General features: G+C 36.2%; 1 protein-coding gene across 1 annotated transcript in view; it reads right to left on the reverse strand.

Moving 5' to 3' along the window:
• Positions 1 to 20,305, reverse strand: part of LOC150110561 (beta-TrCP-like) — a 171,976-nt gene extending 151,671 nt beyond the window's left edge. Inside the window, exon 1 of the mRNA XM_090394800.1 lies at positions 20,096 to 20,305. Within this exon, the coding sequence (XP_090250926.1) occupies positions 20,096 to 20,143 (48 nt within the window). The 5' untranslated portion in view covers positions 20,144 to 20,305. The remainder of the gene's footprint in view (positions 1 to 20,095) is intronic.
• Between the last annotated feature and the right edge of the window lie 2,634 nt (positions 20,306 to 22,939).

Consider the following 22,939-nt stretch of genomic DNA (forward strand, 5'->3'; position numbering starts at 1 on the left):
ATGTAACTTATGGATCTGAGAGCTGGGTAGAAATAAAACACTTGAAAGACTTGGAGACCATAGATATAAGTTTAGAGAAAAATTAGATGGCTTCAATGGCAGAACCATATTTTTTTTTAATAAAAATGATTCTATTAGGAAGGAACTTGTCACTATCTGCACATTCAGGAATGCACCAGTCAGAGCTGATCTAAAATAGTATGATCACTTAAATAGAATGGGAGAGGAATTCCAGGCAAAACAAGAGTTTTTGCCAGGATAGCAAGAAAAAGACAGAGGAAGACCAATGATTTATGTGGATTGATATAGTAAGAAACATCTTAAAAGCCTGGAATATAAGATCTGATGACACTGGAGTCCTGAAAGATAACAATAATTTGGAGGAATAATGTCAATTAGAAAGTTGGTGATGACGTAAACTTTTCATGCAGTACCATCAAAATATCCTGTATAGCCCTAAGCATAAACATATCAGGCATTTCATGATATTAAGTGAATTAGCAGTGCTGAATTAGAAAAATGAAGTAGTGCATAAAGCAATGCAGTTCAAGGAATAATAAATTATATTCTATATGACAGTTTTAAACAGGAGTAGGAAGATGCGCTCACAGGAGTACATAGGACTATCCATTGCATTTTTTACTGTCTAACATGTTCTCGCACACCTTGATAACTATTCTATATTTCTGCAATTCATCTACATCACAAATCTATTAAAACATCACGTCTGGAATGTTAGGTCTTCTTAACTCACATCAAGTCAAGCCACAGCTGCAGAAAAGACATTCCATAATTTCCAATCTGATCTCTTCATTAGCTGCTGAAGTGAAATAATTATACTATGGATCGGAGAGAATTATTAGCAGAAACTACTGATTCATCCTCGTAGATTATTCAAACTATTAGATAAAATCTTACTCCCCTCATTGGCCTTTTCTTACATTAAGGGCTTCTTTGGAATATTTATTTTTAAATAATTCTGATATCATAGTCAGCTTTGATACTGATTCTTTCTTCACTAATATTCCCTTGAATGACATGTTAACACTTAACCCCCACCCAACACATACACACACCACATATCTATATCCTTACAATCCAAGAAGGTTGGCTCTACTGGAAGAATAAAATGTACAAAGAGCAGATACCCTGACCCCACCTGGTCAATTTTGCATGGAGAATTTTGAAAATCATGCTCCTGACAGCCCCTTCTATATGACTAAGATATTCAGATGACGTGTTCTCAATTTAGACTCTTGGTTCAGAAACATCAATACATTCCTCCTCCACCTCAACAATCGATAATCCAAGAATATGTTTCATCAATACAAAAGAAAACCTGTAGACACCTTAAAAAAATATTTCTTTCTTTTACAGCAGAAAAAAAAAAGCAAAAAATACAAACGCACATACATAAGCAAATATATTCACAAAACTTTCCCAACATTCCTCCAGAAACAGGTTATTATAAAAACTAATATTACCATCAATCTCTGTTCTAATAAGGCATTCCTCAAAGCTGAACTTAACTACATGTGTGTTATGTTCCATCGAGTCGTTTTCGACTCCTGGTGATCCATTCAGATCTGTCCCTGACCATGTCTTTCAGAATTTCCAAGCGCACTCCAGTTGCTTCTTTAACTCCATCTACCCATCTAATTCTTGGTCTTCCTCTTCTCCTGCTTCCATCAACTTTAGCAAGCATCATCATCTCCAGACTGTCATTTGCTCACATAATATGTCCAAAGTATTACAATTTTTGCTTGATGATGATAGCTTTGAAGGAGCAATCTGGCTTTATTCTGTCTATCACTGATTTATTGGTTTGCTTTGCAGTCCATGTATTCTTAGTAAGCATCTCCAAACCCATAATTCAAATGCATCTATCTTCCTTCTATCACTCTTTCTCAGGGTCCAACTTTCACATCCATACAGTAACACAGGGAATACCATTGGTTTCACGATTCTGATTTTTGTTGCAAGGCTAATATCTTTATCCCTAAAGATCTTGCTTAAATTTGTTATTGCTTTCTTTCCGAGTAATAATCTTCTTCTAACTTCTTCAGTACAATAACCATCTTTATCAATTTGGGACCCTAGGAGCACAAAATTGTAAATGACTGCTTCCATTTTCTTCCCATCTACTTCAAAATCATTAAGTTCACACGTTGCCATAACTTTTGTCTTTTTGATATTAAGTTTAAGACCATATTTAGCACTTTCTTCTTTAACTTTCATAAGTTCCTCCAAATCTTCTTTGCATTCTGCTAGCAAGGTGGTATCATCTGCATACCTCAAATTATTAATATTTTTTCCCCTTAACTACATACATTGCACTTTATCTAATGACTACAATCCCAATAGAAGTAAAAAAATATTTAATCTCTCCCAATCTCAATGTTCTCTGCATAAAAATCATAGTAAAATAGCCAGAATTTTATCGAGATGCAATCTCTGCACCGCAGAGATAAAACCCCACTTGAAATTGGCTGTTCTTATCCATTCTAGGTGGTAAATGTTTTACACGTCCCCATTCCCACAGAATGCCCTTCTCAAGCCACTCCCAACCTCACATTCCTTTGGCACTGCATAGGTGCCAAATCGTCAGACTACTGTTTTAGCACATCCGACCTTAACACCTACTGAATGAGTAATTTCTACAACTTACTGAAAATTATTCTGACTGAATAATTTCTACAACTCTGAATGAGTTGTAGAAATTATCCTCACCAGCTTGAAGTCCTTCATTTCCCATTCTGCTTAGAATCCTTGTCTGCTTGTCAAGCCCTGGTTCAACTGAAAGTGTATCAGAGCAGTTGAAGAAAAAACTTTGGCATACTGCAGGTGGGTTGCATTGCAAACTCCAGTTTCATTTTCGCCTATACCAAAGCATGCAACAAATGCAAAGTAGTCATCAGCAGATCCAAATCCAATTTCATGAAGGCCAACAGCAGAAAACTTACCTTGTCCAAATGGAAGCTGTGTCTTCTAGTCCTTTGCTAGGGCTGTTTCCCTCACTCTCTCATCAGAGCAGTTGAAATGAGTGAAGTAACAGTGGTGCCATCAGGAGATAAAGCTGATCTCCTAGCATCCCACTTTTCCTCAAACATTGATAACTAAGGGAAATTGCTGCCTACCATACCGGAATCCAAGCACCATATGCTTCCTGCAGTTGTTCAACAAAAAGACATCAGAATATTACTAAATAACTCAGACACTAAAAAGTCTCCTGGTCCTGATGGTATCTCTCTATTTGTTCTCAATCTCTATTTGTTCTCAAGCTGTTTCCCTCACTCTCTCATCAGAGCAGTTGAAATGAGTGAAGTAACAGTGGTGCCATCAGGAGATAAAGCTGATCTCCTAGCATCCCACTTTTCCTCAAACATTGATAACTAAGGGAAATTGCTGCCTACCATACCGGAATCCAAGCACCATATGCTTCCTGCAGTTGTTCAACAAAAAGACATCAGAATATTACTAAATAACTCAGACACTAAAAAGTCTCCTGGTCCTGATGGTATCTCTCTATTTGTTCTCAATCATTATGCTCCAGAGCTAACACCTCCTGTATAGCCTCTAGAATCTATTATACATAACTGGTATTTATCCCAACATGTGGAAGCAATCTCACATCCAGCCTATTCCAAAAAAAAAAAAAAAGAGAGAGAGAGAAAAGTCTACTGTCAAACTACCAACCAATTGCCATCACCTCAATTCTCTTCAAGATAACAAACAAAAAAGTCAATAGCCAACTTCTCCACTACCTAGAGGTCCGTCAATCAATCAGTAACCACCAGTATGGAATCCTCCATTGAAGATCCACCTACATCACCCACCATTGGATATGTGCAATGGAAAGGTTCAGCAAAACCTGTGCTATTGCTCTTGACATTTCTGAAGCTTTTTGATCATGTCTGGTATTGAGGCCTGCTAAACAAACTGCCATCCTATGATCTACCCACCACCCTCTGTAATTGGGTTGCTAGCTTCCTCTCTGGTCATTCACTACATGTCATAGTTGATAGCTCCTTCTCTTCAAGCTTCATCACCAATGCAGAAGTACCTCAGAGATTTGTCCTATCACCTACCCTTTTTTCATGTACATAAACAACCTACTCTCAGTCACCACTAATCCTGTCTACAGTTTTACAGATGATATTATACTCCCCATCCATCCTACTAATTTTACAAACCATGCATTGCACAGATATTCCAAGCATCAAACATCTACAACTAGTACCTTCAACACTGATTTATGTACTATCCTTCAACGGAGTGAAAACAATCTGGTCGTATTCAATGCCACCAAAACACAGTCTTGCATCTTTCTCACAAAAGAAACTCAGCTCACATTCCCTCACTCAGTAATACAAAAATCACACGACAAGATCAGATCTCTCTGCTTGGAGTAACATTCACCTCCAGCCTCTCCTAGCATGAACGCAACAATAACTTCCTCGGCACTCAAAAAACTAGACATTCTCTTTCGTTCAAGATGTTATTTTACATGTATCCAATTCTCACTGATAAACAAAACCTAAATCTGCCCATGCTTAGAATACTGTTCGTGTGTTTGGGGTGAAGTTCCTAAAACTTCTTTAAAAATTCTTTATGCTGTCCAGGGGAGAGCAATTCAGCTCACAGATGATCCTTCTCTTACAGATTCACTTCAACATCTATCTCACAGATGCAGTGTTTTCAGTTCTGACTATTCTACATGTACTTCAATGGTCATTGCTCCACTGAAATGGCAACCATCATTCCTCCACTTTCTTTTGCACCTGTTAATACAAGAGCAGCAGCTGCCCAGAACCTCTTTATTGTACAACTGCAAACACATTGAATCTGTTTTTCTTCTTCCTCTTTCATTCCATCTACCTCCATCCTCTGGAATAGCCAACTGCAAGAAGTATTTCGAAACACCTGCAGCCTGCAGCTCTTCAAAAAAAAAAAAAAAAAAAAGTCAATAAACTTCTGACTCCTCACCTGCACCCCAAACACAGAACTGATATGCTTATAGGTTTTTGACCTCTCATGTATGAGATCAATATCCAGCTCAATAAATTTGGCTTCATTCTTTTCATGAGATTTCACAGCTACACAATCAATGTTCAGATAATTAAAGTCACCCATGATGATTGATTGTTTAGGTTTATTTGTCAATGCATTTCATCGTCACTAGCAGCTGAGTCCTTAGGTCTGCAGCAACACCCAGCCATGTATTTGATCTTCTTAGACTCCACCTCACACCAAATAGCCTTAAAATCACTGCTACATGGATAACTGTTACTAGAATTGCAATCATAACTATCCATTCTAACTAGATTTAAATCATCCAATGTCATTAGCATCATCCCCCCCCCCATCTTTCCGCTCCTACCTTCTTAAAAATATTATACCCTGTACACTCACAATACCAGCTAGTACATTTGACTCTGAGAGTCAGATCTTACTAATGCCAATAATCTGAAACCACAATGTATTTCATAAGGCAACAAATTCAACTTTTTTATTCTTTATACTCCTGGCATTTGTATACAGATGTAATAAGTTACCTCTATGCTTTTTTGTATACTCTCCTCTGTCTGCATGATCCAGTTGGGCAACTTTCAGATTTCTGTTCATATCTAATGTTTCACCTATGCAGACTTCCTTACACATATATAAGCCTGAATGGATGAATACAATCATCTTTTCATCATAATCATCTCTATTATTAAGCATATTCATATAATTAATATAGCTGCACATCTTAGTCACTCTTACACAAATGCTGACACCATTCCTCTCATCATAATCTAGTTCATAATCAATCAAAAATATGTATTTGCTGTTGTTAAAAACTTGCAGCAATTCTGTGAAACTTGACAATGTCACAGAATAATGAAATGAGTTATTTATATGTTGTCAAAACACTTATGGGAATAATTGTGACTGCTTCCATCTCAAAATGTTCACTCTGATGTACAATTCAGATTATTCATTCAACAAATTAACATATATGATATATCGCTATATGGAGAAGCATAGTGTAACAGTGCAGCCAATGCACATCTTTATACCAAAATGTATCTGCAATAATGGCATCCAAATTACAAATCTCTGAACCATCCATCATCTTAGAGAAAATAGCCATGTATGGACTCTTGTGACCAACACTGGTAGACCACAGAGCAACAAGCATGCCAATGTGGAAGATGTTCTGCATGCTGTTGAATGATTACTAATACTATTACAATGCAGCTGTTTGCTTGTCACCAGATTCACAGTCAATTATGGCAGGTGTTGTAAGAACAGATGTATCCACATGTACAGCCTGTTCAAACCCTGTACTGTCAGAGTATATAATTGTCAAGGAACATTCTGCAAATGGTTACTTAAGCTGGATGAAGTAAATCCAACTTTTCTCAGACAAGTGCTGGTAATGGATGAAGCACAATGAATTATTATAACCACAGCATACATGGAATGATAAAAATCTACATACATTTCAGAAAACATAACACTGGAAAAAATCAACAGACACCCAGGGGGTGTCCACTGACTTCTTTCCAAATGGGCATGGTGCATGTTGCCGTTTATTTGCAACAACTGAATAAAGAAGGGAAGGAAATTGATGGAGTTTGAAAGAAGAATTGTGATAGGATGCCATGTTGCAGGCCTATCTGTTTGGCAAATTGCTAACAAACTGGGCCATCCCAGATCAACAATCAGTGATGCTATACTGAGAAGGAAGAATAGCGAGTCAACTGCAAGTGCTACCCGCCACACTCACAAAACATGACAGTAAGGTTCTATGAAGGATAATATGTAAAAAACAGCATTCATTGCTGACACACTGAATGCAGAGCTCAGGACAGTGCTAGAACACTAATCTGCATAAACACATTCAAAACTGAGATTCACAAAATGGGTTTCCATGGTAGGACTGGCAAGCCTCACATTACCTAAACCAACAGGTAGCAAGTGTCATCTTCAGTGTGCAAAGAACACGTACAGTGGGACATGGAAGCTTAGAAAGCTGTGTTATAGAGCGACAAATCATGTTACACCCTCTACTGAGCAGATGGGGGGGGAGCATGGGTGTGGCAGATGCCTGGTGAACATCCCTTACCAGTGTGCGTAACCCCAACTATGAAATTTGGAGGCGGCAGTGTGATGGTATGGTCCTGTTTATCCTGGTTGACCTTGGACCTCTGGTAGTGATGCCATGAACAATGAACTCTGAGAGGTATCTGAACATTCTGAATAATGCAATGCTTCCTACCTTGTGATGTTTCTATGGAATTACCATTGTTTCCTTCAACAAGACAACACAACACGTCACAAGGCTGCTGCTGCTGTAACTACGTGCTTTGTGGACATGAATGTCACCACACTTCACTGGCCTCCAGTACCCTGATCTCAACCCTACTGACAATCTATGGGATGAACTGGGCATCATATGAGGTCAAGGGATGTCCATCCCAAAACAGTCCAGGACCTCATTACATGCCTACAGGAAGAATATTCCAAAATTTAAATTGCTCATTCAATGTTGCACTTTAATGGAATAATTTACAGCACAAAGAAAAATAATTAAACAGGTTTAATTGATTTCAATGTTTCATCTTAGTCACAGAGACATTATCAGGAATACAATGTTACAATTGTAATAACACTCACAAAAACACACAAGAAATAATAAGTGGAAGCAATAAGGTAGAATAAATCAAAAGTAAAATCCTATGAGGGATGATGCCCTCTTATGGATGCTGTTGACTGTAAGAATTAGTTTCTCAAATTCTGGAAACTTAAACTTTAATGCAACCATACTTATTAAGATCAGGCTGTTTTTTGAAGTCTGCTGCAAATTCTAAAAAGAGTCTTTCAAGTTTGTATTTGATTAGATGAAGCATGGTGGTTTCTTCCATCTGATTCTGTATAAGGTATATAAGGCATGGTGTGCTAGATCTGATTGGCCATAGTTGTCGTGGCAGATTTATTTTTTGTGTTCTTCTAGGCAGATATTAGCAGATCTCCAATCTGACCATAATATGATAATTTGCAAGAACAAGGAACCTTGTAAACACCTAGAATAGAGAGGGGAGGATGCAGATTCTTAGGAGAGCAGAGAAGGGAAGGGAAGCCAGCTTTGAATGAGGTTTGAAAGCAGTGCAGAGATTATATTTCTTCTAAGTTCCAGCTATTTTTTCTGAAATGCCCCAGATACAGGGAATAGTAATGACATTACTGTAGTCTTTATGTTGAGAAAAATGTGAGGAGGTGGAAAGGAGAGATAATATAAATTTTTTTGGATGCATTGTAACCATTGGACAGGAAAATTTGGCAAATAAAGGTAAAGTTCCGCTTTAAAGGAAGCTTGGATGAAATAGAGAATGACGGCTGTTGACAAGGATTTTTGATGACCCCATATTTTTGAGAAGAGGGATGGTGGGAAAGTTTATGTATGTATTACCTGTGTGGGTAGGTTTTCTGTAAACTGAGAAAGAAAGGATGCATTGCTCAATGGTATCCTCAATAGGACTTTAGTCTTTATTTATTCTACCTCATTTCTTACACTTATTGTTTGTTGTATGTTTTTGTGTATTATTACAATTTCAATATATTGCATTCCTGATGATGTCTCTATGACTGAGACAAAATATTGAAATAAATTAAACACGTGTTTAATTATTTCTCTTTGTGTTGTAAATCATTCCATTCAAATGCAACATGAATGTAAACCAATACTAAGCCTAAATACTTGTTTCCCATTGATCACTATCATATGCTTGTGGAAATGTAGGATTGCTGTAGTCATTGCAGCAAAAGGAGATCCTATATTTTATTAAGGTGTACAAAATGGCTGTTTGTTCCTCATGCTATGATGTCCATGAGGAACATGCTGCGATGTTCCTCATGCTATGATGTCCATTGACTTCTTTCCAAGCAGTGTAATTTGAATGGTAGTTTGCAAAAAATGTTTAAATGGAAATAAGTGGCCTCTAGCTGGATCCTTGACCAATTACCACAGCTACTGGACCACAAATGTTAACGTGGATACTACATAAGGAAGCACCTCAACAATCCACTCACAGTGTCAGGCAGAATTTTGACAATTAATAAGATGATATAACAAAGTCCAGTTGTCTCCAAAATCTCCCATTGCTGATGAACAATGACAATGAAAACATCTGCAAGAAATGAAAACAGCAGAAATTGAAAATCTATGTGAAGAAGAGTGAAACAGTGAAAAACAGATAAATAACATATTGTGCTTTCTTGCTACCCAAATGTGAGAACACCATTCAGCAAATGGATGGATTTGCAATTTGTATAAGATTAACTGCTTCAGAGGTAAGGTAACACTTTGAGCAAAAGAGAGAAATTTGACTTTTCGAGTGCTAATGAGATGATATCTGTAATATGTTTATGCCAAGAACGACTGGAAGACAGAGTCACCCCAAGAAGAGAAATATCGTGTCTAGAGGATTAAATGTATCTACAGTAAAGACTAGAAGAAAGGGAGTGGGGTGCGAGAAATAATACAAGATGCTTTGCTAGCAATGAACTTAACAAAATTATAAGAACCCTACTAATATTCTGGAATTTGTTAAGTTGGGTAATGAAAGGTTTGTCAAATGACTAGTGTTATGCATTGTTATCGGCCAAACTGTGAAATGAATTTGCAGTTAATGTAGAAAGCTGCTGACATATACATCAAAGCAGGTGAAAGAAAGAAGCCTTGATCAGGCCCAAAGCAAAAAAGGAAATTGTAAGAATAATTGAGAGAATGATTAAGCAAATAATTATTTATGGCAATTGTATGATAAGGAGAGTTCTTCATGAAAGCCCTCCAAAATCTTGTTTCCCTGGTGCAAAAATAAAAATATTAGTAATGTTGTAAGAATGCAGAAAGGGAAGGTGAAAGGAATTGTTTTGGCTGGAATGACCTGAAAGGTAAGAAGTATGGTATAAGGGAGGATGTGAAAGAGTTCTTGTAAAACACAAAAAAGATGAGTGGAAGATTGAAGTTTGTGAGTCTGTTGCCACACTATGATAAAGGCGAATTGAGAAGGACAGCAATGATAGCTAATGAATCAATATGCAGGTTGTACAGAAGGAGTAATGATGAGTTTGTGAACTTATGGCCTAAGTTTGATGGACAGAAAGATTTGTATAATGCTGATGGACTGCACTTTAAATGGTTTTGAAGTTAGGTGTCTGGAGAGAGCTTTGTTCACCGAGAGTATGGAAGAATCAAGTCAGGAAAACTAAACCAATTAAGGCAGATGCAGATGAGAGAGTGTGTGAAGGCATCCTTGAACGTGCACGTGTGTGTGTGTGTGTGAATGAACAAAAAATGCAGAATCTAGTCTCTTAGGCAACAATATCGAATGGTGTGGTCAATTCAGGATGTCAAGGTGGTTGGATGCCTGCATCAGGAATAAAAGAGTTTTTAGCATTGGTTAAGTACAACCTGACCAAAAGTCATAGACATTAGTGAGACTTGGCCAACAGCAGATGACATTGTTACAGGGATAAAATGTGATGCATTTAGTATTATCAGGGAGGATAGAGTAGACAGGACAGGAGATGGGATACTGTAAATGAGAGATGAACTGCAGCCAACCAGATTACAAGTCGGGTAGATGGCAGTTCTTTTGAGTCAATCTGGTCTCACTGGGGCCAATGAGACAAAATATAAAATTGCTTACTGCTATAAGCCAGGGGGGGGTTCCAGGGATGATGTAGAAGACATGAATCAGCAATTAGTACAAAGAGTGCAAGTCGAGTAATTATTATAAAGGGGGGGGGACTTCAAAGACACAGATTGGAAGAAGGAAAGATCACATGGCAGGAAGAAAATGGAATTTATACATTTAGTGAGAGAAAATTTGCTTGAATGTGACGAAGGGGACTTGAGATATGAGTGTTGTATCTTGTTATAGAGTCAGAAGACCTGTCCATAACTAAGGTGTTTACATTGCCTCCCAATAGGGAAATTGACCATGTGGTCTTGACTTGGGAGGTAGTATAACGTGAAATTCTAGTTAATAAAGGATATATATGAAACTATATAGCAGGTGATTATAATACACTTAGGATGTAGCTTGAAGCAGTTCCACCACATAAAATTCTGCAAGGGAAGGATATCTGCAATGCATGGTTGATATTTGGAAGAAGCAATATCACACTGTTTACCCAAGGTCTAGAGCAGTAGTTCTTAACCGGTGTTCCCTGGAACACTTGTGTTCCGCGAACTGCTTACAAGTGCTCTGCCGGTGAAAGATGTCACATGACACAGTTCTGAGTTTAATTGGCTAGTCTGAATAAAAATGTTGAGGGAATTATTTCCGTTATAGCAGAACAATTAACAATATCGAAAGAAAAGATTTCAAGTTACTTTCCTTCCTTAAATCACACAATTATGACTGGATACGAAATCCATTTGACACAGTTAATACATCGAGTTGTGAATTTTCGTTACAAGAAGAACAACAATTAGTTACCTTGTCAATGGATCGTACTCTAAAAATGAAATTTTCTGAAATAACTCTTGAGGAATTTTGGATTTTTGTGCAAGCCAAATACCCAGCTCTCTCCACAAGGGCAAGAAAATTTGGTTACAGTTTTCGACATCATATTTGTGTGAACTCGGTTTCTTATTAACCCATATAAAAACAAAAAAGCGTGAAAGACCTACTAATATACACAAAAAGATGAGGGTAGCTTTTTAACACATACGCTGCTCAAAACAATTAGAGGATATGATAAAGGGCCAAAAGGCTATTTTTCCGGTGACATAAATTAAGTTAAGGGGATAATAAATCCCGTATTATTTTATTTAACAGCCATTAAATAATTACATTATGAGAAAATATTAAGGATAGTGACGGAGCTTGCTCCGCCTCTGATGCGACTTGCCTAGTGTTGTACTAACCAAGTGATGACTTACACTTGGACTCGCCGATAGTTCTTCGGCATGAAACTCTTAGATTTCAATCTCAGAGTTTCGTACCCGGCTGTTAAATAAAATAATACGGGATTTATTATCCCCTTAACTTAATTTATGTCGCCGAAAAAATAGCCTTTTGGCTCTTTATCATAGTAATAATAATATATAGGTACACCGGCCTGGCAATTCGTTAGTAGGGGTATATGTAAGTTCGGTTCACTTAAACCTTGATATTCCAGGGTCTACCTACTCACTGATGAGACCTCAATAAAGGTCGAAACCGGTCTGGGTAGTGACCTCTCCTCATAATGTAAAACAGTAATACATCTCCTAGGAGCTGCGTTTTACATTATGAGAAAATATTAAGGATAGTGACAGAGCTTGCTCTACCTTTGACGCGAGTTGCCTAGTGTTGTACTATCCAAGTGATGCCTTACGCTTGGACTCGTCAATAGTTCTTCAGCATGAAACTCTTAGATTTCGATCTCCGAGTTTCGTACCCGGCTGTTAAATAAAACAATATGGGATTTATTATCCCCTTAACTTAATTAGAGGATATTTTAGCTTGTCTGATAATTATAAATTTCTGCAAATAATTATAACTATTGGATACTTAATACATGAATAAATATTTCTTACTTATGGAGAGGATGCAATTGATGAGATATTGTTTAAATAATCGATATTTATTACAAATTTAACAAATTATACATTTTAGCGTGAAACAATTTTAACAAGAATAACAACAAAAATATCCCCTAATTCAGGGGTTCCCAACCCTATGCCCGTGGGCACCATGGTGCCCATCAACAAATTTGTGTGTGCCTGCCGCTGTTCAATCATGTGCCGTATAGTTTGAAATAATCACGCAACAATTCATGGCATGCTATATGATGCATGCGTTAATGACACATGACGAGTATTAAATGCATAAAATGTAAAGCAGACGCACATTCGAAGTTGTTCATTCCGGTTTAAGAACTGGAATATCATCATATTCTCCTAATTATGATGCACTGGCCAATGAAATGCAATGCCAAAGATCACACTAACTTACATATATATATTTAAATGTTTATATAATGTAAACTTTTAAGTAATAAAACATTTGATTATAATGTAAACTTTCTATGTATTCATTTAACAAAAGAATTCAAAAAATAGATGGTGCCCATTACCCTATCGGTATTTTAGAATGTGCTCTAGGAAACAAAAAGGTTGGGAACCCCTGCCCTAATTGTTTTCAGCAGTATATTAGATCTGATATTGCTGAAATCTGCAAAAGCCGACAAGCTCAAGTCTCGCATTAAAATAAGTTCCATTTTTATAAAAAGGCAAGTCCATGCATATTTTTATTGTTAGTTTTATGATCCTAATGCTTTTGGTGTTCCCCAAAATTTTCTTATAATCAAAAGTGTTCTGTGATTTTGAAAAGGTTAAGAACCATTGGTCTAGAGGATAAATCAGGTAGGAATTAGATAAACGAGTGAGTACTACCATTAAGCATGAGCTGCAAAAAAAGAAAATGTCATGGAAAGCATTATGGAAAAAAGTGACCAGCTAACTAAAACTACAAGGATCAGGCAAGAAAAGTAACCAGCACGGTAAGGAAGACAAAATCAGATTATGAAAAAAAATTAGCTGGGCAGGCAAAGGGTTTTTTCATTACGTAGCAAGTAGGAGGAAGAATGACTATGGAAGGATGACTTTAATGAGTGCAGATGGTAGAGAGATATCAGAAGCAGGTAAAATTTTTTAACTGAGTGATCATTTTGCAAGGATATATCATCCAAGTGAAGATATTGTTAAGACAGAGCTAACAGGGACTGGGGGTGAGAACATGGGGTGACAACTGTGGTACTAGATAGGATATCGGCTTGCATTTTAAGATAATATGCAGGGGAACTGGCTATGCTTTTGACAAGGCTATTTAAGTCTCGGTTCTGGAAAAGTACCAAGAGAGTGGAAGGTGAGCGAAATAATTCATTTACATAAAGGAGGATCAAAGTCTGTGAAAGCAAATTATAGACCAATCAGTATCTCAAGAGCGGTAGTAAAATTACTGGAAAAGTTGGTCAAAAAGATAATTTAGGAATGGGTGAATAAGAATATGATACTCTGGGGGGGGGGGGGGAGCATAGCTTTGTAAAGGGCAGGTAATGACTTAATAGTAATCTATTAACTTTTTATAATAGTGATAGGTGAGGTGGATAAAGGGAATGGCTACACAATGATATTTTTGGATTTTGCAAAGCTGTTTGACAGGATACCACATGGAACTCTGTTAAGCAAATTACAAGAAATAGAGATGGATATGAAACTGATAACTAATGAGTAGATACCAAAAAATAGTATGTGGAGGAAAAGAATCCAGAAGACAAAGGGTAACTTTGTCTTCTGGATTCTTTTCCAAGTGTGCCAGAGGGCTCTGTGCTTGGTCACTATTGTTTAATTTGTATATAAAATGATACAGGAAATATTTGAAGGGAGATATTCAGTTGTTTGGTGATGACGAAAAAGTTTAATCGGGGTGATGTTGAGACTTACAGGATGATTTGAATAGGCTGGCCATATGGACAAAACATAATGGATGCCAATTTAATGTGGAAAAGTGTGAAGTTAGGCATTTTGAGATACAATGATTACCAACTATGTACAACATAAAGGGACCTGTACACCAGGAAATTATTGAAGCTAGAGACAGTAGTAAATAGAGTTGAAAATTAGATGGCATACTGCTAAAGTATGCCAAGGCAGCTACTTGGTTAGTGAAAAACACAATAACCAGTAGAGAAAAGGGAGTTTTCATTTTTCTTTAAAAAGGCTTCATATGACCACATCTGGATTACTGTACTCAGGTCTGGGTTTCTTGGGGATGAGGAAGGAAGTAGTGGAAAATAACCAGAGGTGAGTGACCAAGATGGTGAGTGGTTTGTGGAATGCTCCCTATGAGGATAGACTGAGAGTTTGTGGATTGCAGAAGTTGGTTGCTAGGCTCATAGGGTGGGTGGATTGGAAGAAACATGATAGAAATATTTAAGTTACTGAAATGCTTTTATAGGAATGATGCAGAGGAAACTTCAGGAGAAATGTTTGAACACTTCAAACATTTCTCCTGAACAACAGAACAAGAGGCTTTAGAAGTTAGGAGTGTAGTTAGCATGGGCATATTGACCAGATTTTTCATTTTGAGGGTAGTGAACAAATGGAATGGGACTGCCTGAGTGAATTGCAAATGCTTTGTTGTTTAATGGTTACAAGGAGAGATGCAATATATATTGTGTTGATGGTCTGGGTCTCCCACGATGAGTCTTAGGACTCCATGGAGGTGCACGTGCAATAATAACAATAATAATGACTTGGATAAGAGGATAAAGATCTGCCATGACACATAATGCATGAATAGAGAAAGATAGAGCAGTTGAAGTCAGAAGACATCATATGATGGATTTATACACTTAATAAACCTTTGAGCACGGTAAATTCTGGATAAAATGTACTAAGTTTAAATACTTGATCAAATGCCTTGGTGATATCAAGGATAGCCATGCTTGATAGATAAGTCCCTCCCAAAAAAAGGGGGAGTTGACATTTTTTTGTTAAGTATATGCTGTATAATTTTATGCAAATCCAATCCACACAGTTTATTTCCATGTGGGCTAAGAAGAGGTTTGTTATTACTTTTTTTTTATGATTATTATTTTTTTCATAACATAGAAATCAATCTGGAAACTAATATGAAACTTTTGCAACACATTTTAGAACTCCAATAAATAGACAGTGATCTCACAGCAGACAGTGAAATTCATCTCTTTCAAATCTCACCATGACATCTAAACCTGCAGTAGGTATGCTAACCACAGAGCAAACTAGGTCCACAGTTTGATCCTAATGACCAGTTTGATTAAGGATCAGAACTTAGGATTCTAACTGGGGAATGAGATCAGAATTAAATGATTATAAAGCTATGAAGTTGTGGGAGCAGAGTTCACTGCTGAAATTCCAAAAAATATGTTCCAATAAATAGGAATGCATACAAAAATTATTATGACTTATTATTAACTAGTTATGTTTTACACACAGGGCCTTGGGTTTGTCTTCAATGAGAGAAAGTGAAAAAGAATAGCCATACTGAGAAGAGCAGAGTTATGATTGAATGTATTCAAGTGTTTAGCAACACTTTACTGTGTGGATAGTTTGGGTCTTCTGCAATGAGTCTACTGACTCCATGGAGATGGATGCCCATATAATAATAATGATGCACATTAAATGAGAACTATGGGAATGTTTATTTATCATAGAAATTATGATATATATTAGTAATCTCGGGGTGCAAAGTCCAACTCTACCTCCCCGTGGTACACCCTGGGGTGTTGGGAATCCTAACCATTATCGGACCTGGACCCAACACCACTAATGGAGCTCTGGTGAACACTTCAGAACCCTAGTCAGGAGAAGTGTATATGTGACCACAACAAAGATGCCACTACTACAACAACAGAAATGGCCCGGAGTCCTGCGTGGCCTACACTCACCTTTCTACAGCAGCAGTAAGGCACCGAGTGAGGCCAGGGGTGTAAGAATCTTACAGATGAAAACAGGCTGCCTCTTAAATCTATGAAAAGGGCAATGGGTACCCTCAATACTCAAACTTTGGCAAGAGACTACAGAATAGATTTATTAATCAGAGAATACCAATATCAACTTAGATATCCTGCTAGTGAATGAAACAAAAAGATTGAAAGAACTGACAGCAAGATAGTACAATGGCTCACAGATACTCCTCAGAGCATCCTCAAACAATGGCAAACAAGGCGGAGTGGGCTTCATTGTTAAATCTAACAATGAAGCCCAAGTTGATCCTTTCTTATAACATCATATCTGAAAGAATAGGTGTACTCCTAACTGAGAGAACAATATAACAATAAAATTAATATCCTGCTATGCTCCAACATCTGTAGCTGATAATCAAGAAATAGAAAATTTTTACATGAATCTTGAACAGACATTAAATTACAAATACACATTCATTGGTGGTGACTTTGATGCCAAAATAGGATGTGGAAAAGAAAATGAAAAGTTTATAAGACCACATGGTCTGGGAGAAAGAAATAGAAGAGGAGAGAGATTAGCCGAATTTGCTGCAGCTGAACAACTCTTTATCATGAACACTTTTTTCAACAAACACCCAGGAAGAAGATGGACTTCACAATCACCGAATGGAGACACAAAAAATGAAATCAACTACATTTTAACAGACTGTAAAAGACTGGTACAAAATGTTGTTACAACAGGTGAAACATACTTCAACATAGATTCTGACCACAGATTCCTCAGAGCCATTATAATAGACCATAAAAAAGAACAACAGGGCAACATCAAACCACAAAAGACAACCCAAACAGACTACCACAAGTTCAGGAAGTACATAGAAGAGACCGAATAGACTATTAAGAACTGTTACATAAATGATGACTATGTTGACTTTATTAATAAATTCAACGAGTGCAAGAAAAAATCAGAAATTCCTGTGAAACAAAAGAAAAGAGAACGACTCTCACCTCAAACTATAGAACTGCTGAAAAAAGAGAAAAGAACTGAAGAAATCAGAAGAACATTTTCTAGAATACAAAATTATCTGTAAGTTACTAAGGAAAAGAATTCCAGAAGACCACAAAACTTTCAGAATACAAAAACTAACAGAAGCAGTGCAGGCAAAAATCAGCCTGAAAAAAAATAGAGAAAGACTTAGATTTTAAACAGTCAATTCCATCTGTATTACAGGATCAAAATGGAGAAAAACATACTAATAGAAAAAGGATAGAAGAAACTGTGCAGAATTTTTATAATGATCTCTATGTAACTAAGTGCCAAGTTTCAGAACCTATCATTCCAAAACCAAGCAATATACCAGAAGTACTTCCAGAAGAAATAGAACGTGCCCTTCAGAAAATGAATAAGGGTAAAGCCTTAGGACTTGATTATGTTAAAGCTGAAGAAATCCAACAAGGTGGACCAATTATTTTCAAAGCTTTGGCTGCCAGATTCACGTGGTACTTCAAAGAAAGATTCCAAAGGAATGGAAGACCTCAAAAACCATACTTCTATTCAAAAAAGGGACCAAGGAAGACAAGAAACTATCGTCCAATCTGTCTACTTTCTCACATATATAAAATCATGAACAGAGTAATACTGAACAGAATCCAAAACACTCTCAAAGACAACTCCAGTAGAGAGCAGGCAGGATTTAGAAGAGGCTTCTCCACAATAGATCATTTCACAACTAACAGAAAAATGCAGAGAATACCGAATCCCTCTATGTTTCCTCTTTATTGATTTTAAAAAAGCATTTGATATCATAGATCACAATGCAGTCATCAGTGCCTTACTGGAAATAAATGTGGACCCTACTTCCACATGATAAAAGAAATTAACAAAAATCAGACCACACAAATAACCCTATTTGATCAACCTATAAATATAAAGACAAGGGTCTGCCAAGATGATGTGATCTCCCCAAATATATTTACCAGCACTTTAGAATACATTCTGAAAAAAAAAAAAAAAAAATAGACTTAAATGGAGGAATAAGCATAGATGGTGAAAAACTACAAATCCTTATGTTTGCCGATGATCTAGTACTGATATCCCACTAGTACTGATAACCCAAAAGACCTAAAAGAAATGGGTGAAAAAATATACACAAACAGCAGTAAGATAGGCTTAGAAATGAATCTAGAAAAAACAAAATGGATCAAAAACATCTACACAAGTGACAGTCACTTATGTATTAATAACATCCCTATAGAACAAGTTGACTCCTACAATTACTTAGAACAAACAATAAAAATGAATAACGATTTATCTGAAGAACTAGCAAAAAGAAAGAAAGCTGCATGGCTAACATTCAACAGACTAAAAAAAAACAATTACTGATACAAATCTTGACATCTCTGCAAAGGCAGAACTATTTAATAGTGACTTTCTTCCATCACTCACATATGGATCAGAAACATGGAACACGACAAAAAAAAAAAAAAGAAGAGACTCTCAGAATAACTCAGCGTGCAATAGAACACAGGATTTGTAATATCAACAAAATGGAATATGTTAGAAACACGGAACTAAGAAAGAGATCATGCATAAAAGATGTGGTAACTGCAGTATATGAAAGCAAGATGAGATGGGCAGGTTACAAAAAGAAATTAACTCTATTCCCTTCCCTTGGCAAGTTTCAAGAATTTCCAAATCATAAACTGATTCATTACAAACAACACTATGTGGAAGAAATGCAAACAAACCCCAGACATTAAAATCTGAGTGAATATCTGGTATTCTGAAAGGCATGGAAAGGAAAGAAATTTAAAACAAATTTTGTAAACGAATGTCTCTCAAAAATTTATAAATTTTTACAGATTTCAGAAAATAAACTATAGCCCAACAATAGATGAATTATCTCTGCATTTTCACTTTTGGACTTTAAAATGTTTTCTCATGAGACAAAACAAAATTGATTTCCCAGCCAAGAGATCTTTAAATATATTGAAAATTATAAATTAATACTCCATTGCTCTTTGTAACATATATCTATCCTTGAAGATGACGCAATTAAAGCTATTAATATTTTCTCTTAGTTGTCAATAAAGTAGTTCACTATTCTTATATCAAAGGTGGGTTGTATTTGTTGTATTGAATATGCTTTACAGCTGATTTCACCCAGCTACAACGAAAATTCAGTTGCTTCCTGTTTAATGTTCACAAAGACTGAAAATAATCATGCAATGTTTACAACTTATTTTCTTTTCTATCTTTTAGCAATCGACTTATTTAAAATTCTTGCTGGTGAAAATCAAACATCTTTATAGACTCCGATATTAACTCAAAAAAGAAAACACGGTACGCTATCTTTTTTTTTTATTTAGAAATATCACTTAAATTCACTCATAAATGTAGTGAATCTGAATTTATATTTTTTAAAAGTCACTTGGTATCTCACTTTACGATTCAAATTAAAAAATTCACTTCATGAGGATGGTATTTATTTTTTCTTGACCCTATCACAAGTGCCAATTGCCAGAACTGAACATAAGGTTTTCTCCTAATGTCTCTATGCAAAAAATATTCTTCATACTGATTATGAAATATTTAATTTACCTGTCCAGAAAGGGCTGTTGTTTCTTCGGGAAGTGCACTTGTTTCCATTATTTTAAGCAAGAAATGAGTTATAAACTTTTAGGCCTAACTGACTTCGTCGATGAACGACTTGGCGCTCAGGAACACCAGAATTGCATGTAACACGTCGATGTATATAAGTTTTCATATACAGTATGAAAGAAGAAGATAATAAATTTGGTTGACTTGACCTTTGTGTTTAACTAAGTACTGCTTTTCATATAACATTTCAGAAGGTTAACGTCCACCTTTTACAAAGTGCGACAGTCATTCCTAAGCAACGCACACAGTGACGAAGCCATCTGTAACCTGCTTTCTTTTTTTCACTTATATCTCTCTCTCTCTTACCAGAAAACCAAACACTTGTTCTGGTTCAATGACTGCAATTATGTACGGTACCGTTCACTCTTAAAAATTGTTTTATTTCAAAATCAATAAAATTCGATATTAGAGAATATCGAACACCGGCAACTATCGGGCCCAAAATATACAGATTGGCTCTATATCATTCTTATTTTTTTACAGTCAACCACCAGGAGACCTTAAGCCATTTGAGGGGTGCTTTTCGACTTTATTAAAATTATCGCTCCGCCACCATTGTCAGGAGACTTCACTGTGGATCACACTTTTACAAAATAGAACACAACAACTCATATACTTAGCGTTGAAAGCATTCGCATTCTTTCTGGTAATTCATTCTGCATATTCACTATTCGTTATGCAAAAATCTCCTTTTCACTTCTTTATTCATATTACCCTTCTACAGTTCTTCGATATCCTCACTTTTTCCCACTATCAACTATTACAGTATGTAATATCCAGGTGAAAATTTTCAATCTGAAACAAGGGGAGGGTGGACTTTTGATTTAAGGGTGGTGTCTGATGATAGGCAGGAAATGAAAAAACTAAGTACTGAGAGGAACGACTGTAATCCTGGAAGCACAGCTTATTATTGATATTAATATATCTAATCTTTCCTTTGATGTGTTACTCTCAATGATCTGTCAGAGTCAAGTAACACAGCATTATATAAACTTGATTAATGCTATGGCGAGATGAGAGTCCTATCTACATAGCTTGTCATATATTTAAACTACACAGGCTCTCTGGCCATTTTATTGTTTAGACGAGAAAAATAAAACTCTATGGAATTAAAAACACTGACACTTTTGAACGAGATGAGCAAAGTCATGTTTATAAGGGGGGTTTTCAACGTTGTAATTCTTTTGCATCCTAGAAGGATTCGGACCACACAGATCTTCCCAACAAGGTGATATCGTCCCAGCCGATAGGAATATAGAGTCTCTAGTTTCTTATAACGTAAATATAATTTATTAGTTTGTGAAAACTGAAATTAATTTCTAATTTGTGTTATAATCAGGGCTGGCGGAAGCGAGCATGCGATGAATGCTGGAGCCGCTACGAAGGGGGCGCAGCCGCCGGGGCACCGCTCATAAGTTCATTTTTAAGAAAATGAACACAAAAAATTCTTAGAATAATCAATATTAAAATAAATAAGGCCGGATGCACCGAATAAAAATTAAGAAAAATTGTATATTGCCGCCTCTTTGATCAGCCAGCTGTTTACAATTTTGCAGTGAGAGCAGGCTAAATGCTTGCGTAGAGAATGTTGTGTCTACTGCAGTCTATCTAAAGTGAAATGGAGAACGGTTTTTATGTGCAGAAACAAATTTTCGTACAAAACATTTGTTGCTAGTTAACCAGGCATATGGTACGCATCTCAGTAGGCTAATGACCGTAGTGCTGACTATTTTTTCGTCTCTGTGTCGTGTTGTGTAATAATTTCTTGTGTGTATAAAATATAAAATGGAATATTTATTAAATGTATAAAATGGAATCAAAAATTTAAAAAAAAAAAAACGTTATCCGGTGCACAAAATCGTAAGCGACATACTGCGAAAGAAGGAGATGTTAAGAAACAAACTGGGGCTCTTAATAAATTTGTTAAAATATCAAAATATTCTGATGCAGATCAGAAATCAGAGTTGAAGAACCGTGCACATCATCCAGTTTGCATCAAAATACTATTGCAACTATGAACAAGATAACAAGACGAACAGTTAGGAGAAGATTTAGTTGTAGTTGACCACGAAATTAACACATTGCTAGTCTCTGTAAATTTAAAAGATCCAGGTGAATGGTGATATATTGATGAAAAGTTACGAGTTGTTTTAATTGAAATGGGGCCTGTTCAAAAGAAAAATATAATATATCTCAGAGATACATATAGTCGTAAATTTGGCGACACGTATCATAATAGAAACATGGAAAACGGGAAGCTCGTGCCAAGAACATGGCTCATTTATTCCGAAACTTTAAATTCTGTTTTTCCTTTTGTTGCAAACTTTTTGCACCTACTGAATCAAGTAGTTTTCTAATTTACGATTTTGAGATTTTACGATTGCAGAAATGTAAGTACAACTTTGCATAGACATGAGACTAGTCTAACTCACATGAAAAATTTCTTAAAATGGAAGGAACTTGATAAAAATTTAAAAAACAAAACTACTATTGACTGCCAGACTCAAAGCATGTATGAAATGGAAAAGAAACATTGGACGAGTGTTTTAGAACGCTTGATTGTAATTATAAAATTCCTTGGTAGCCAATTCAGCTTTTCGCAAATCATCTGATAAATTATATAATATATTTTTTAATATAGTTTATTGATTGCTAAAATATTTATACATACAATAAACATCTTGTGTGACATTGCATCTTATAATTTTACAGAGTTCAGCACTAAGTGCTGCAATTCCTACAGTACTTTTTTGCCTTTATATTATGTATTTACAACACATGTTC

This window comes from Typopeltis vanoorti, chromosome 1 (genome assembly GCF_054136105.1).
Source record: "Typopeltis vanoorti isolate ZY-2024b chromosome 1, IOZ_Tvanoo_1.0, whole genome shotgun sequence".
In the NCBI taxonomy this organism is placed as follows: Eukaryota; Metazoa; Arthropoda; class Arachnida; order Uropygi; family Thelyphonidae; genus Typopeltis; species Typopeltis vanoorti.